General features: G+C 40.1%; 1 protein-coding gene across 4 annotated transcripts; it reads left to right on the top strand.

Moving 5' to 3' along the window:
• The first annotated feature begins 355 nt into the window (after positions 1 to 355).
• Positions 356 to 8,159, top strand: sirt5 (sirtuin 5). Of its 4 annotated transcripts, XM_006797850.3 has the most exons (10): positions 356 to 766; positions 1,276 to 1,366; positions 1,895 to 1,998; positions 2,099 to 2,232; positions 2,358 to 2,583; positions 2,685 to 2,772; positions 5,921 to 5,974; positions 6,101 to 6,224; positions 6,588 to 6,703; positions 6,785 to 8,159. In XM_006797850.3, exons 3-10 carry the CDS (start codon positions 1,908 to 1,910, stop codon positions 6,855 to 6,857), a joined length of 906 nt encoding a protein of 301 aa, XP_006797913.2. In that variant the 5' UTR covers positions 356 to 766; positions 1,276 to 1,366; positions 1,895 to 1,907; the 3' UTR covers positions 6,858 to 8,159. The 4 variants fall into 4 exon arrangements, with proteins under 4 accessions (XP_006797913.2, XP_006797912.2, XP_006797911.2 ...); XM_006797849.3 differs by lacking the exon at positions 1,276 to 1,366; XM_006797848.3 differs by lacking the exon at positions 1,276 to 1,366 and having other exon boundaries at positions 356 to 514; positions 6,785 to 8,158.
• Positions 8,160 to 16,554: the final 8,395 nt, after the last annotated feature.

Here is a 16,554-nt window from a genome sequence, read left to right as displayed (position 1 = left end):
CTCCCAGGAGCCGTTCCAGGTCATCCCAAAGGTGTTTGATGGTGTTGAAGCTGAGATTCTGTGCGGGCCAGTCAACTTCCACCACATTAAACCCATCCTTTATGCACCTTGCTTTGTGCACTGGGGCACAGTCACCTTTATCCCTGCAAAATAGGAAGCATGGAATTATACAAAATGTATTGGTTAGACAAGAGATTTCCCTCACTGCAAATAAGGTGCCGGAGACTACTCTAGAAATAATCATATAACTTTATTAAATGATTAGGCAGTGTAGCTGAATACCTTTGTCCAGTGTGTGAACACCCGTTCGGTGCAAAAAACAAGTGTAGTACAAATGCTCCCTCTGCTGGACAAGTGGATTAAATGGGTTGCTGTTAACCTCGCTGAGTTCCCTGACAGGTTCATGTCCCCACAGCGAAGCCAATCCAGTGCAGTTGCTGAGCCGAAGTAGAGGAAAAGACGCCTTCCCACTTCCTTAAAGCCCCAGCTAATTGTCCAAGCTCCGGTCTGCCAGGTAGTTAGTGTTGCGAAACCGTGTGTCTGACAGACAAACCCAGTTCATCGATGAACACAGACAAAGACATGCTATGCTGGCCTCACAAGCTAATGTTATGCTAGCTGTTGTTTCCGTGGTTACCAGCGCTAGCTTCTATGTCGTTAGCTTAGCCACCTAGCATACATGGTCAGCTATCAGTCTGTGCTCGAGTACACACCTTGATCGGTTAGTTAGGATAAACAATACCGTATCATTTGTTTCGCAACCTAAGTAAGTAGTATTGTGAATAATGAGCAGTGTTAAGGAAGCAGGAGGTGCATGTTTGTGTTGTGATAAACATGACCTTTGACTTAAGCAAAGCTACAATGACCTTTCAGCTAACAAAAGTGACAGCAGTGAAAAATTGTTCAGATACAACTAATGCTCAACCAATAAAAACGAGACAGTATAACACCACAGACGACAAACTTTTTAGTTTGCATGGGCAGTATAAACATATTCATAATGCGTGTGTATTTTATACAGTTTCCAGTGACTAAAACCAAGTAAATTTCTTAGTTTATTATTATAAGTAAAATAACATTAAATACATGGTTTCTTCTAAATATGTGGATTTTTGGATATCATTTCTTAGCGCTCATATCCTATGTCAATGTCACACTTTTTTTAGTAGCACAGGTAATTCTACCTTAAGATGCAGTGATAGTGTCCATAAAGGAAAATGTTTCTGTTAACGTAACATCATTTATATTTGGCCATAATTACTTCCATGGTAACAGCACGTCTGCACCAAAAATACTGCGCATGTTTCTTGAAGTGACATCACTAAGAGTAAATAGTGTGGTATGAGGAAGAAGTACACAGATGGTGGTGAGTTTACACTTTGCCTTACAGCATTTTTCTTTTTTGCTAAATATTCCTTCTATAATCTGTTTAGGGTGATGGTCAAATAACACATGTTTTTTAATTATACGGTTACTGTGGTTGTGTGGTAGATCGAGTGATTACAGTGAACAGAACAAATATGTTGATAGCTATGAGTATGGGTAAATGAGCTTTGTAAGACTTGACACATGTACACTATGAAATACAAATTTCCGTGTTTGTCTTTGATGAGAAATAGTACAATTTTAATCAAGAGGGTCAATAGTTTCTATGGACTGACCCAGACAAAGTGTCACTTTAACAGTACCTTTGTTTCAAAGGCATTTCAGGATTCATCAATAAATCCATTAGACTGGAGCACAAAATAACGTCTGCTGCGCGAGACAAAACTTTCATATGTTTGTTTTAACAAACTCAATTTGTTAAACTTTGGTTTGCTAGTTGAAGGACTATCAGATATAAAGCCATAGAGTCAGCTATAAATAGTGACAGGGTCTTGTCTTTCTTCCCCAGTTGCAATAACCTGATGATTGTTCGCCAGTTTACCTGCAGAGCTGTTTTATTTGCCCACTTGAGAAAACCTGGGGGCAGACAAGCCATGGCTAGACCAAGCTCAGGTAAAATTGATTATTTACAGTCTCTGCCAACTACTCTGCTACGACAGTTGTTGCTAACAACTGTCGTAGCATTTCACTGCCTCACTGTGTTTATGTGCAGATCTGGCAGCATTCAGGGAGATTTTCTCCAAAGCCAAGAATATCGCCATCATCACTGGAGCAGGGGTGAGTGCGGAGAGCGGAGTTCCTACTTTCAGAGGAGCGGGAGGCTACTGGAGAAAATGGGAAGCACAGGTATGCACCTACAGCTGTTGGTCCAGTACAACCAACTCTCGTGCTTTGTTATGAGTTTTTAAAAATATTTCAGAGAGAATCATAGGTCATGATAAAAATCTAATTGCACAATTCAAAACTGTTAGGAACTGGCCACGCCTGAAGCCTTTGCCAGAAATCCCTCACGTGTTTGGGAGTTCTACCACTACCGGCGTGAGGTCATGCTCACAAAAGATCCCAATCCCGCTCACCTGGCCATCGCTGAGTGTGAGGAGCGTCTGAGCAAACAAGGGCGCAAGGTCACCGTCATCACGCAGAACATCGACGAGCTCCACCACCGAGCTGGATCCAAAAACATCCTGGAGATCCACGGTGAGCAAAGATGTCTGATGCGGGCAAACAAACTTTTCTGTATGATAATTGTTGGTTCATATTTTGTATGTGTTTTTTTCTTTGTTTTTGTGGAAATACAGGAAGTCTGTTTAAAACACGTTGCATGACCTGTGGCCATGAAGCAGCCAACTACAAGAGCCCTATTTGCGCTGCCCTCGAGGGCAAAGGGTAAGAGCGTCATCCGGTGCGGTTTGGTATATTGGACTGTGTTTTCCCAACAGTGTGAAAATGTGTTATAAGAGATATCGATCGCAGTCATTTGCGCCCCAAATGCCAGAGAAAGCGGGCTGTTTCAGTCAGTCAAATGTCAGTGAGCTAAATAACACCTGATGACACGGTGAAAAAGGAAAATATGTGACACAAATCAAATGTCACTTTAGAAGCCGCCGTGCCACTTACCTGACATTTAAAATGGACGATGTTGATAGCTGACAAATATTCCTGTGGTGAATTCAGTCTCAGCTGCAGAGTGGATGAAGTCACGCGCTGAAATTCAGAATGAATAGCAGAACCGATCATGTCATGTTGAAACGTATCTGTACTGACTGTGCTGTTAGCGATTCAGATTAATTAAATTTTCTTTCCTATTGCTACTGCTCAAGGTGTGGAGACATACTGGTGTGCCTTATTACAGCACTGCAAATGGGTAATGAAAAAAAACAAAAAACTAAAGAACTGAAAATATCATTTTGAGTTTAGATGTCTTTCTAGTTAAAAGTATGAAAATTGTTTTAAAAAATATTGTCAGAAATTCTTGAACCACCCTTATTTCTTCACATTTTGTTTCCAAGGAGCCAGACTTTCTTGTAACTTTAAAAACTGCTCTTGAGAAATACTTCTCTGGGCTTTCTGGAGGTCTTTCTGTCATTGTCAGTCCACTTCATGTACTTGACCAGTTTCAGAGGAATGTTTTCTTTGTTCAGCCACTTAACACTGACCTTTTAATCATTCGAGCATAAAAAAATGGCTCTCTCAAGGGATGAACATGTGTTGTGTCTACACATAAACAAGTTTAATTTGTATCTTTGGGCACTTTGTTGCTAGCAGCCTGCTGCAAAAACACATCATTTGTCCACATTTCTGTAGTCGATTCTAAAGGAAATGCGAGCACAGTTTGACAAGGATAAAAGTTGTATTTTTACAGCAAAAAAAATAAAAATCCCAAAAAGCTAATCTCTGAAAACTTGAATCTAAATCAAATAAACAACAAATCCCACTAAGATTAAGAGGCTGTGGAATGCTTTCGTGCTCACGGAAACGCTCATAACAAGCAACCAGCTTTAAGCCAACATATTAGAACCACTCATCCAACAACATCAACGACACAGCCCTGCAATCACTTGGGTCGCATGCATCCTAAAAAATAGACAAAGAATGGTCAAACAGATTCACATGGAAGAAGGCACAAGTGTAGGAGGTTGTTGAGTTTTACCAGGATGTCAATTATATATCAGTAAAAGCGTACTTTATGGTCCTGCGATTGTCTGTCTCTCTGCTTATACGTTTCTATTCGGACAAGGGGGAAGAGCAGTTTACGCTTGCCTCAAAAAGGTTCGCATGCAGCTCTCCAAGATCCTGATTCTTAGTCGTTGTAAGCAGCCAACTCAGAGGCAACTCCTCCAGAAAGGAAAAGTGACCTATTCCATGATTAAAATCCATGATCGGATTAGAAGCAGGGGTGTAACAGATCACAGAACTCCTGCTTCTAATCCGATCATGGATTTTAATCATGGAGCAGGTCACTTTTTCTTATCATCGAAATATAACTTTGCTTTTGATAAAAACAAATGAATTTAAGATAAGATAATATAACTCTTTATTACCATTGCACAGTCATACCTAGTACAATAGTACAACGAAATTGGAAACTGTCCCACGTTGGCACGTGGATTTTACAGAAACCCTAAAGAGCTTTTGCTCCTGGTCTTCACTGAAATAACATAAACAAAAAATGATTTTGTGAAATGCAGTATAACCAAAGTAAGTTATGATACCTTTGTCTGCATTCTAAACAAGTAAAAAAAGACCACTCACAACAAAGTAAACAGCTCATAATGTCACTGTCCCCTGCTGTGGAGAACACCCTCTTACTACGAAGTGAGGTGCTAGGCACAGTGGGATAGCATCTTGCCATCATGGCAGTGTGACGATATTAACACGTACTGCTTCTCCACCGTGCCAGCGCTGCTTTTGTAACATGCCACCTCCTCTTTGATAGTGTGCAGGTGTCTTGCCCGTGTCCTTCCCAGCTGACTCCTTGTGTGGAGGAGTTGCCTCTGAGTTTGCTGCTGTTGGTGTTGGTTTTGTGGCCCAGATGTGAACTTGCAAAGAAATTACAAGCTATTAGACAATTATTGATTATGAAGCTATTTCTTTCTTAATTTATTATTTTTTAAGCACTTCCATTGCCACAGTCTCAGTGGTGCAATCACTGTAGGTCTTTGAGTCTTTAATGCAGTACATCTGTGAGGGCAGTGCTATACCTGAAAGTCAGTGTACCTGAGGCTCAGGTTCAGTTCAGTTTTATTTATATAATGCCAAATGGGGGTGTGGCTGTAGCTCAGGAGGTAGAGTAGACCATCTACTGATTGAAAGGTTGGTCGTTCAATGATGTCAAATATCCTTGGGCAAGATACTAACCCCAAATTGCTCTCCGATGCATCCATCAGAGTGTGAATGTGTGTGAACGTTATCTAGTAAGCGCTAAAAGCATAGGAGAAAGTGCTTATGTGAATGGGTGTAAATGGATAATTGTGGGATGTCTAGAAGAGTAGAATCGGTATATAAGAATCAGTCCATTTACCATTTAAATTACAACAACAGTCACCAAACGTACAATAACCATTGTCTCACTTGGCAACAGTGGGAAGGAAATAACTCCCTTTTAACAGGAAGAAGCTTCTGGCAGAACCAGACTCAGTGAGGAGCAGGAATCTGCCCTGACTAGTTGGGGTGATGGGAAGAAGACAGGATAAAGACAGGTCACCAAAGACAAATTATGGGTCACACAAAGCTACTTTAGCAATATTCAGTAAGAATATGAAGTGAAAACTGAGCATAGACTCTTCATTTCTTTATCTGTGCCTAAAAAAATTATTTCTTTGAAATAAAGGTTATAGCCCCAATTTTTTCTCCAAAGTCTGTTGAGAGTTTTGTTTTTTTTAACTTGCTGGAATGAGTTTTTTCAAGTGAATGGGTAACAGTTACACCTGTAGCCCTGTGTCTGACCATGTCTGCGAAATATTAGGTGCATTTAGAAGTGGTTTACTTGGTAGTGGAAACTAACATCTCAAAGGCAACCTAACTGTCTCCTCAGAGCTCTGGACCCAGACACGCGAGATGCTGAGATCCAAGTCCAGAATTTGCCCAGGTAAAACACACTTACACTCTCTCTTTTAACACACAATTCTTTTCAAATGAATTTATTTGTTTTGACAAAGTGTGTGTGTGTGTGTGTGTGTGTGTGTGTGTGTGTGTGTGTGTGTGTGTATTTCAGGTGTGAGCAGACAGGCTGTCACGGTCTCCTTAGACCAGCTGTGGTTTGGTTTGGAGAGACTCTGGATGCTGACATCCTCACCCGTGCAGAGAAAGTGTTGGACAGCTGTGACCTCTGCCTCGTGGTACGTGTGTTTGTTTGTTTGTGTGTGTGTGTGTGTGTGTGTGTGTGTGTGTGTGTGTGTGTGGGGGGGGGGGGGGGGGGGGGGGGGGGGGGGGGGGGGGGTCACAGGACAGGTAGAGAATTTATAGAGGTGCTATAGGACCAGAGATTCTACACTGCATCTTTCCAGGTACAGCAGAGCTTCACAACCTACCTCAGCAACACAAAAAGCCGCTTTGTTTTTGGCGATGTTGGCAGGATATTCAAATTTTAAAAGTTACATTTTATTACAGCGTGTAATTGCGGCCTGCTTAATTGACAGCACTCCAGTTTGTAGTAATCAGCAGAACCTTTCTCTCTGTTTCCTGGGTATCTCGCTTTGCAGGTCGGTACTTCATCCGTCGTGTATCCTGCAGCCATGTTTGCTCCTCAGGTGGCAGTCAGAGGCGTCCCTGTGGCTGAGTTCAACATGGAAAACACTCCCGCCACCATGCGCTTCAAGCACGTGTCATTTACTTTTGCACAATGACACACTCTTTAATTTCATTGCACTCTGTAGATAATTCTTTTTTTTCTCACCAGGTTCCACTTCCACGGCCCCTGTGGGACCACCTTACCCCCTGCACTGGCGCGCCATGAGACTGAACAAGAATGAAAAAAAAAACACGACTCCTGGAATGTTGGCTTTACAGAGACCGGGTTGTCTTAAACCAGAAACGTTTACTGGTAGTGCCAAGAAAATTGGTTTCTGTGTGACGAGCAACAGGCGTGAAGGATGTGAAGACGAGGCCAACAAATTATCTGTCACACAGATAACACGTTTAAGAATTTGACTATATTATCAATATGTGCACACAGCTGTAAGAGTTTGGTGATTGAGTGGCTTCTGGTTTCTAATTATTAGGCTGTGATGAGAGTAACTGATTTAATTGTCATCAGGTTGTAGCAGATATTGCAGTAATGCCAAATCACCCCTATTTGATGTCAGCAATGATTTGTGAGTTTGTTTGTTGTTGGGGTTTTTTTTTTTTTTGGGGTAAAAATGAGTTGCTGAAAAAGAAAAGGAAGACAGTGGAAAGCAATGATAAATGATTAAATACCATAACCAACGTCATCACTCATTGGGCAATGAAAGGCTTTTGATTGCCTGACAATAGGGGGCAGTGTTTAGCTACCTCAGCTAAAGCCTGGTGGTTGGTCTCCAAAAAAAAACGACTCCTAAAGGATTTTTCAGCTTTGCCTGGGATGTGTGGGGCTTGCGTATGTTGATGCTGTGTGAATTTAGAGACTGTGAGGAATGGTGTGCATAATACCTTCCAGCGGCTACGAGTGTGCTCCTGTTAAAGCCGGGACAACGGAGACTGTGTGTTACCTCAAGCAGTCGTGGGGACACACAATGCACACGCGAGTGCTCATGAATGATTTGTCGCATGTATGTTAATATTTTCACACTATCAGAACAGCTTGTGGAAATTTGAATGATTCAAATATTGAAGTGTCTCACCAAAGCTTCCTGTGTGGCTCTAACATACTGCACGAGTTTCAAGTAATGCAGCAGTGTGAATGGCGAAAGATCAGAGAGTTTATACTACCGCAGTGTAATGGGTGATGTTCTGCTTTCTGAAAACATCTCAAAGATGAGATTGTGCCTGACACTTGGCTGCTTGGCCACAGCTAGCACAACCTCTCTCCATTATCATCACTGAAGCATAAATACACAATGTACACTAGTGGAGACCAGTTTGAATTTCTGTGTATTATTACTTATCGCACCTGATCTTTGCAAGATCTGAAGATCATCAGCAATTATTTGAAAGGAGTGAAATTATAAACATCAAGAAATTATTGATGTACATATTTATGTTCTATTATCAAAAATATCAACAAAAATAATATAATATGTACTCATTACAGCGAATTGGAATATATATATATATGTGTGTATATGTATATATATATATATATATATATATATATATATATACATATATACATATATATATGTATATATGTATATGTATATGTATATGTATATATATATATATATATATATATATGTATATGTATATGTATATATATATATATATATATATATATATATATATATATATATATATATATATATATATATATATATATATACATATACATATATATATATATATATATATATATATACATATACATATACATATACATATACATATATACATATATATATATATATATATATATATATATATATATATATATAACTGAATTATAAATTTGTCACAAGTTCCCAAAATTGCTACACTGACTCCATAGAATACACCCCACTCTAATGTGGATTATGAAAAATGTAGACCACACACACACAAAAACAGTCAAACTGGAAATGAACATCAACATCCAGTTTGTATGAAAATGTACAGTTCTGTGTAAAAGTCCTGCGCTATCTGCCATGTCTTTATATTTTGCTAGGAAAATGAAAAATGGGTGCAGCAAATTATTGAAATGTGCACAAAAATAAAGTGTATATGCTTGTACATTTCCAACAACCTTTGAAGGTTAAACACAGTGTGAGCTCTCTTAGACAAGGTAATGATAAATGGAACTATATGGTGCTTTCTACTCTGGTTGAGCAGAATAGAAAAGCCTTCTTCACACAAGCATTTGTTTCTCGTGTAAATAAAATGCGAAAATGTGGAGGGAAGGGACAGTGTGATTGACATGTGGATAAAATGTCTTTCTCCTCACCTCAAGCCTCATCTCCTGAACTGAAGTCAAGGCTTTCACACAAAACTGTGCATAAACAAGATGATTTATTGCTGATGTTTTTGCAGGTACTTACTGTCATTATATTAGACATGCGACCATACCATCTCTCTCTGACAATGAGCCAGATAAACAACTGGTTATAAGCTAAGCTAAGCTCCGGCTTATGTGTCTTAAAAATCCCACTTTCTCTCTGATAAACAGTTTAGTTTCTTTGTCACACCATATGAGATTTTATTCACTAAATGCGTGACTCCAACAATGTTAGATCCCATTCAAAGAACGTTTCCCTAATGCCCGCTAACAGTAGCAAAAGCAGCAGTGCTTATCAACAGTAAAGCTCAGCATATTCTCAACAACAACATTCTCAGAAATCCTGGAGTACTATTGGTCAAGATACTTATACTGTTATAGTACCTTTAGAGTGCTTCCATGTACTGAATGCCTCATGAGTAGAAATAACAAAAAAAAAAAAATACACTGGTCTCTCACTAGTTTTTTTCTAACTCTGCTGAAGCTTCAAGTTAGTTTCTCACGTTTTCACGTCTCCTGTAACTTACTAACTTACTAACTAAAATTCAAGCATGTCTTTTCAGATTTCAGAGGTAGCTTTTGTGCAATCGACACATAACCAGTAATAACCAGAGATTATCAGTTGTGGTTCTTAATTACCATTACAATGGTGGATTTTGACAATAAATTCATGAGCATCTGCATGAGCAACCATATACAATATCCAGCCATACTTGTTTTCCCTGTTGCAAGTTGAACATGCACAGAATTGTAAAATCCTTGAGTGTCTTGATGGAAGACTATGCAAAACCAGTTTCAGAATTCAGAGTGACACCTACAATTTGCTGCTAAAACTGCTAATGAATTAAACACCACTTCTGCCACTTCAAGACTGACCAGGTATGTACAACAAATAATGTTACAAAATTCCCCAAAAATCAAAGTTCCCAAACTTGGAACATGGTGCCAGTGAAATAATTTCATACAGCTATTTCAATGTCCAAGTTCAGCCCTTGAAAATATGACAGTTGGCGATCTAAGTACATAAATTCAATTTGATATCTTTCAACACCGTCATATACTATTAATACACATTGCAGTTTTGTAATTTGCAGTTTAAAAAAGTGCCAAATATCAACTCACCCCATATATTAGAAGAACTGTAACTCAGACAGTTCATAGTAGGGAGGTAAAAATTTACATGGCTTAATTATGAATATTAAAGTTATTTTTCCCAAACCCAGGTGATTCTGGGAGCATCAAGTGGAAACTTCTCTCAGATTTGACTGGTTTTGCTACCTATCATTTACATTGGATTCCTATTAGGAAGAGTAGTCAAGGCTGTATTAACATGAGTATGAAGTCCTATAAACAGTAACACTTCTGAAACTGAACAATCTGTATTGGCACTACTGTTATTATTTTAGGACAGGCTATAAAAATATAAACATTTTCTCGTTCAACAATCTCAGGATTTCAGGTGCCAGAAAAGTCTGGAACCTCCTGCTGTTTATGTGCCTGACATTTCCCTTTCCTGCCCACAAAGAATCCAACATCCTAGACTGCTATTATCTCAGCATAAACACAAACTGTGCACGATCCAATCCCTGCTCTGTCAGCAGGCGTTATTAATATTTGGCTAATCTGATTTTCATATTAGCTCCAAGAAATCTCATCTCACCAATTCATTCCATCTTCCTCTGCTTTTACTCGGGTACCTTTCGCGGTGCTGTTTTCTCTCTCCCCTCTCATTGTACATCTGCCATGTGTGTGGTGTTTGAGACGCCATGCCTCCCTCCCTCCCTCTACAGCTACGCCTCCATCACCTGCTCATTAGAGAGAGGATGATGGTCCGACGGTCCCTCATGACTCTGCTCCAAAAATAACAGAGCCAATTTCCCGGCTGTTAGGTGGCGATTTCACACCAATCTCAGTTGTACTGCCCAGCGAGGCCTGTCAAGGAGAAAGAGAGGCAATGAAAGCTGACGAAAAAAGGTGGAATAGAAGAGGATGGGAAAAAATATAGGTCAGACCTACAGTATCTGAAAATACAAGCTCTATATTGTATAAACATACTGCCCTCATCAGTCAAAAGATTTTTTCACAAACTTAGATACATCTTTTGGAACAAAATGTAGTTTTTATACATTTTGTACAATATGTGTTCATTTTATTTTTCACTTTTGACTGAGCCAAGCGAACAGCTCTCTCCTTCCTCAAGTCCCTGTGTCACAAAAGTCCTTCAGTATTAATTTAGCACAGTTTACAGTATAATCGTGGTTGTAATTCTAATATACATTGCTACATTTATGTCACAAATTTAGAGGATCATCATTTAGGAGAAATAGTTTGCTGCTTTATAAGAAAGCCCTCCGCAAAGCCAGAACATCTTACTATTCGTCACTGATTGAAGAAAATAAGAACAACCCCAGGTTTCTCTTCAGCACTGTAGCCAGGCTGACAAAAAGTCAGAGCTCTTTTGAGCCAACCATCCCTTTAACGTTAACTAGTAATGACTTCAAGAACTTCTTCGCAAATAAAATTTTTATCATTAGAGAAAAAATTACCAATAATCATCCCACAGATGTAATATTATCGACAGCTACTTTTAGTACCACTTAGCCATTTAGACTCTTTTTCTCCAATTGATCTTTCTGAGTTAACTTCAGAAATTACTTCCTCCAAACCATCAACCCCATTCCTACAAAACTGCTCAAAGAAGTCCTGCCATTAATTAATTCTTCGATCTTAAATATGATCAACCTATCTCTAATAATCAGCTATGTACCACAGGCGTTCAAGCTGGCTGTAGCTAAACCTTTACTCGAAAAGCATCTCTAGACCCAGCAGTCTTAGCTAATTACAGGCCAATCTCCAACCTACCTTTCATATCAAATATCCTTGAAAGAGTAGTTGTCAAACAGCTAACAGATCATCTGCAGAGGAATGGCTTATTTGAAGAGTTTCAGTCAGATTTCAGAGCTCATCACAGCACAGAAACAGCTTTAGTGAAGGTTACAAATGATCTTCTTATGGCCTCTGACAGTGGACTCATCTCTGTGCTTGTCCTGCTAGACCTTAGTGCAGCATTCGATACTGTTGACCATAATATCCTATTAGAGCGATTAGAACATGCTGTAGGTATTACAGGTACTGTGCTGCAGTGGTTTCTATCATATCTATCTGATAGACTCCAATTTGTACATGTAAATGGAGAGTCCTCTTCACACAGGTTAATTATGGAGTTCCACAGGGTTCAGTGCTAGGACCAATTCTGTTTACATTATACATGCTTCCCTTAGGCAGTATCATTAGAAGACATAGCATACATTTTCACTGCTATGCAGATGACACCCAGCTCTATCCATCTATGAAGCCAGATAACACACACCAATTAGTTAAACTGCAGGAATGTTTTAAAGACATTAAGACCTGGATGGCCGCTAACTTTCTGCTTCTTAATTCAGATAAAACTGAGGTCATTGTACTCGGCCCTGAAAATCTTAGAAATATGGTATCTAACCAGATTCTTACTCTGGATGGCATTACCTTGGCCTCCAGTAACACTGTGAGGAACCTTGGAGTGATTTTTGACCAGGATATGTCCTTCAATGCACATATTAAACAAATATGTAACATTGCTTTCTTCCATTTGTGCAACATCTCTAAAATTAGAAATATCCTGTCTCAGAGTGACGCTGAAAAACTAGTTCATGCATTTATTACTTCCAGGCTGGACTACTTGCAATTCATTATTATCAGGATGTCCAAAAAACTCACTGAAAAGCCTTCAGCTAATCCAAAATGCTGCAGCAAGAGTACTGACAGGGACTAGAAAGAGAGAGCATATTTCTCCTGTTTTGGCTTCCCTTCATTGGCTGCCTGTTAAATCCAGAATTGAATTCAAAATCCTGCTCCTCACATACAAGGTCTTAAATAATCAGGCCCCATCTTATCTTAATGACCTTGTAGTACCATATCACCCTATTAGAGCACTTCGCTCTCGCTCTGCAGGCCTACTTGTTGTTCCTAGAGTATTTAAAAGTAGAATGGGAGGGAGAGCCTTCAGTTTTCAGGCCCCTCTTCTGTGGAACCAGCTTCCAGTTTGGATTCGGGAGACAGACACTATCTCTACTTTTAAGATTAGGCTTAAAACTTTCCTTTTTGCTAAAGCATATAGTTAGGGCTGGACCAGGTGACCCTGAATCCTCCCTTAGTTATGCTGCAATAGACGTAGGCTGCCGGGGATTCCCATGATGCATTGAGTTTTTCCTTTCCAGTCACCTTTCTTACTCACTATGTATTAATAGACCTCTCTGCATTGAATCATATATGTTATTAACCTCTGTGTCTCTTCCACAGCATGTCTTTTATCCTGTCTTCCTTCTCTCACCCCAACCGGTCACAGCAGATGGCCGCCCCTCCCTGAGCCTGGTTCTGCCGGAGGTTTCTTCCTGTTAACAGGGAGTTTTTCCTTCCCACTGTTGCCAAAGTGCTTGCTCATAGGGGGTCATATGATTGTTGGGTTTTTCTCTGTATCTATGAAGCGCCTTGAGGCAACGTTTGTTGTGATTTGGCACTATATAAATAAAATTGAATTGAATTGAATTGAATTGAATTAAAAAAAACATCAAAGGAACACTTTTTAATCAGAGTATAGCATTCATATTGATCTGGTCAGTTAAGTAGCACAGGGGTTGTTAATCAGTTTCAGCTGCTTTGATGTTAATGGAATGAACAACAGGTGCACTAGAGGTATAATAGTAAATGGTAAATGGTAAATGGCCTTTATTTGTATAGCGCTTTTACTAGTCCCGCCTAGGGACCCCAAAGCACTTTACACGTCCAGTCATCCACCCATTCACTCTCACATTCACACACTGGTGGAGGCAAGCTACAGTTGTAGCCACAGCTGCCCTGGGGCAGACTGACAGAAGCGAGGCTGCCATATCGCGCCATCGGCCCTTCTGGCCAACACCAGTAGGCGGTAAGTGAAGTGTCTTGCCCAAGGACACAACGACCGAGACTGTCCGAGCCAGGGCTCGAACCAGCAACCTTCCGATTACAAGGCGAACTCCCAACTCTTGAGCCACGATCGCCCTAGTGATCAGTCGCCAAGGAGTGATGTTATAGGTAGAGGCTGCTGACATTTAACCCCCCCAGCCTTTTCTGATTAGGTTTTCACTGGTTTTGCATTTGGCTGGGGTCAGTGTCACTGCTGGTAGCGCAAAGTGATACCCATAGAATCGCAAGTAGTCCAACTCCTCCAGGATGGCACATCAATATGTGCCATTTGACAGAAGTTCTGCTGTGTCTCCCAGCACAGTCTCAAGACTATGGAGGAGAGTCCAAGAGAAAAGCAGGTACTCTAGGAGAGCTGGACATGGCCCTTGAAGGCTTTTATGCCATCAGCATTACTGGAATCTGCCCCTTTGTGCAAGAAGGAACATGATGAGGACTGCCACAGCCTGACAAAGTAACCTCTGGTGTGAAAGCCACTGATGTGAATGTCTCTGACCAACAATGAGAAACAGACTTCACAAGAGTGGCCATCCGTCCTCTAATAGGCCCTGTGCTCACTGCCCGGCACCGTGGAGCCTGACTGACACGTGTGAAAGGGTCTGGAGAAGCCGTGGACAACATCATTCAGCATGTCCGGTTCAGTGGTGGGTCAGTGATGGTGGGGAGGAATATCCGTGGACGGATGCACAGATGTCAGGCTTGGCGTCAGCATCCTGACTTTCATTGGGTATTGGGATGAAACACGTTGTCAGGCACCACGCTGCTGCAGTGGATCCTGGGTTCTTCTTGGGTGACAATACTTGGCCTCATGTGGTAATGTGCAGGTATTTCCTGAAGGATGAAGGAACTGATACCATTAACTGGCTCACACACTTGCCTTATGTTTTGATCCATCCAATGCTCCTCAAACTGTCCCGGAGCTCAGTGATGCCCTGGTTTAGATCTGGGAGAAGATCCTCCAGGACATCATCTGTCATCTCATTTGGAGACATTATGAGACATTCCTCCTGATCTGATGTGTTTTCAAAGTGTTGCTTTAAATTTTTTGATCAGTGTATTAAGTAGATTAATATTTTCCTTTCGAAACATTTTTATCAAATATCATTTAGTTCAATGGATTCCCAGAGTCGAATGAATAATTACGAATGAGCTCCTGCTTGACAGAGTACCATGAAAAGCATGACTACCTTTATATACTGTACAAGCGTCATTGAGCCCCTGAAAACTTCAAAATCCCACTCAGAATTTTTCAAACTCACACATATAAAATTTCAAGCCCTCAGAGAAACATAATTCTACTCTAATTGTCCTAATTACTTATTATGTCCATCTGTACTGTGAAGTTGCTTCATTTTCCAACTTTACACTTCTATAAAAAACAGCTCTAGAAGTACACAGAGTTACTTTGCCCCCATGAAAAAGCAATTACAATAATAGCTGTGTATGAATAGCTGTGCATTTCCTCTTGAAGCGAGATTGGATTTATATTTTGTTGCTGCTCAGTGTGGAGATCTCTACGGTACACTTCAACACAAACAACTCTGAATGTTATTTTTCAGTATCAAAGACACAGAAAGCAGCATATGTACTGAGCAGGTTTGTTAAAAAATCTAACTATTAAAAGTAATCATCGGATTAGACACTCATTTTCAGAAGTACTTACAGCGCTGTCTTTACCTCTTCTAGCTTACACACAACTTCATACTACAGTGCTGCATACAGGCAAGCACAAATCCCCTCCTCTTACTAGTTCCTCAACAGTAAATTTAAACAGTAGCAGAGCAAAGCTAGTGAAATATCTGAAAGAGTGATGCCCTGCTTCCAGGGCAAAAACAACTGCATTATAGAGCTAACACAACTTTGGCAGATAGACCGTACAGTAACACGAAGCCCCCATGGTATCAAAAATGCTATAAGTATTACGAAATTCTAGTATTGTGACAGCCCTAGCCTCTACTGTTGATTTACAGCTTCCTTTGCACTCAGTTTCAAGACTGTATATAATAGATGAACAGAAAAGCACCATTACATCATACACTGGTTTCCTGAGATCAAAAAGATTCAGATCTGACAAGTTTCATGTCTACATCTGCAACTTCACCGTAGCCCTCAAACTTGCAATCCAGGAGCTCAGCGATGGCGATGAAAAACAGCTGTTCTCACTGGAAGTGTTTATCAGCTGATGAGCGTAACTTTTGAGGTATTTATTTTTGACATTGTGCAACTTGAATTTGTCCTACAGGACCAGACTGTCTGGAGACTGTGCTGAATAAAACAAAGTTGTTGGTTTTTTTAAACTCAAGTGCTTTGTCTAACATTTATACATGTTATACTTGCAGACTGCAGTAGCTGGGGAATCAATCCACCAACCTCCTGACTGGGAAACCACCCACCCTAGTTCCAGAATCACAACCATCCCAAGCAGGCCTTCAGCCCCTGAAAGAGAAAACTTACAATCCTACTCAGACCTTTTTAAAATGAGCATGTATTTAAAATCACATTGAAATGTTCAAAATTTTTCCAACTTTACACTTTTATATAAAGAAACAAAAAAACCCAAA

This window comes from Neolamprologus brichardi, chromosome 17 (assembly GCF_056152115.1).
Source record: "Neolamprologus brichardi isolate AB-2024 chromosome 17, ASM5615211v1, whole genome shotgun sequence".
NCBI classification, from domain to species: Eukaryota; Metazoa; Chordata; class Actinopteri; order Cichliformes; family Cichlidae; genus Neolamprologus; species Neolamprologus brichardi.
Note: the sequence above shows the minus strand (reverse complement) of the source record. Positions and strands in the feature narration are given on the sequence as shown.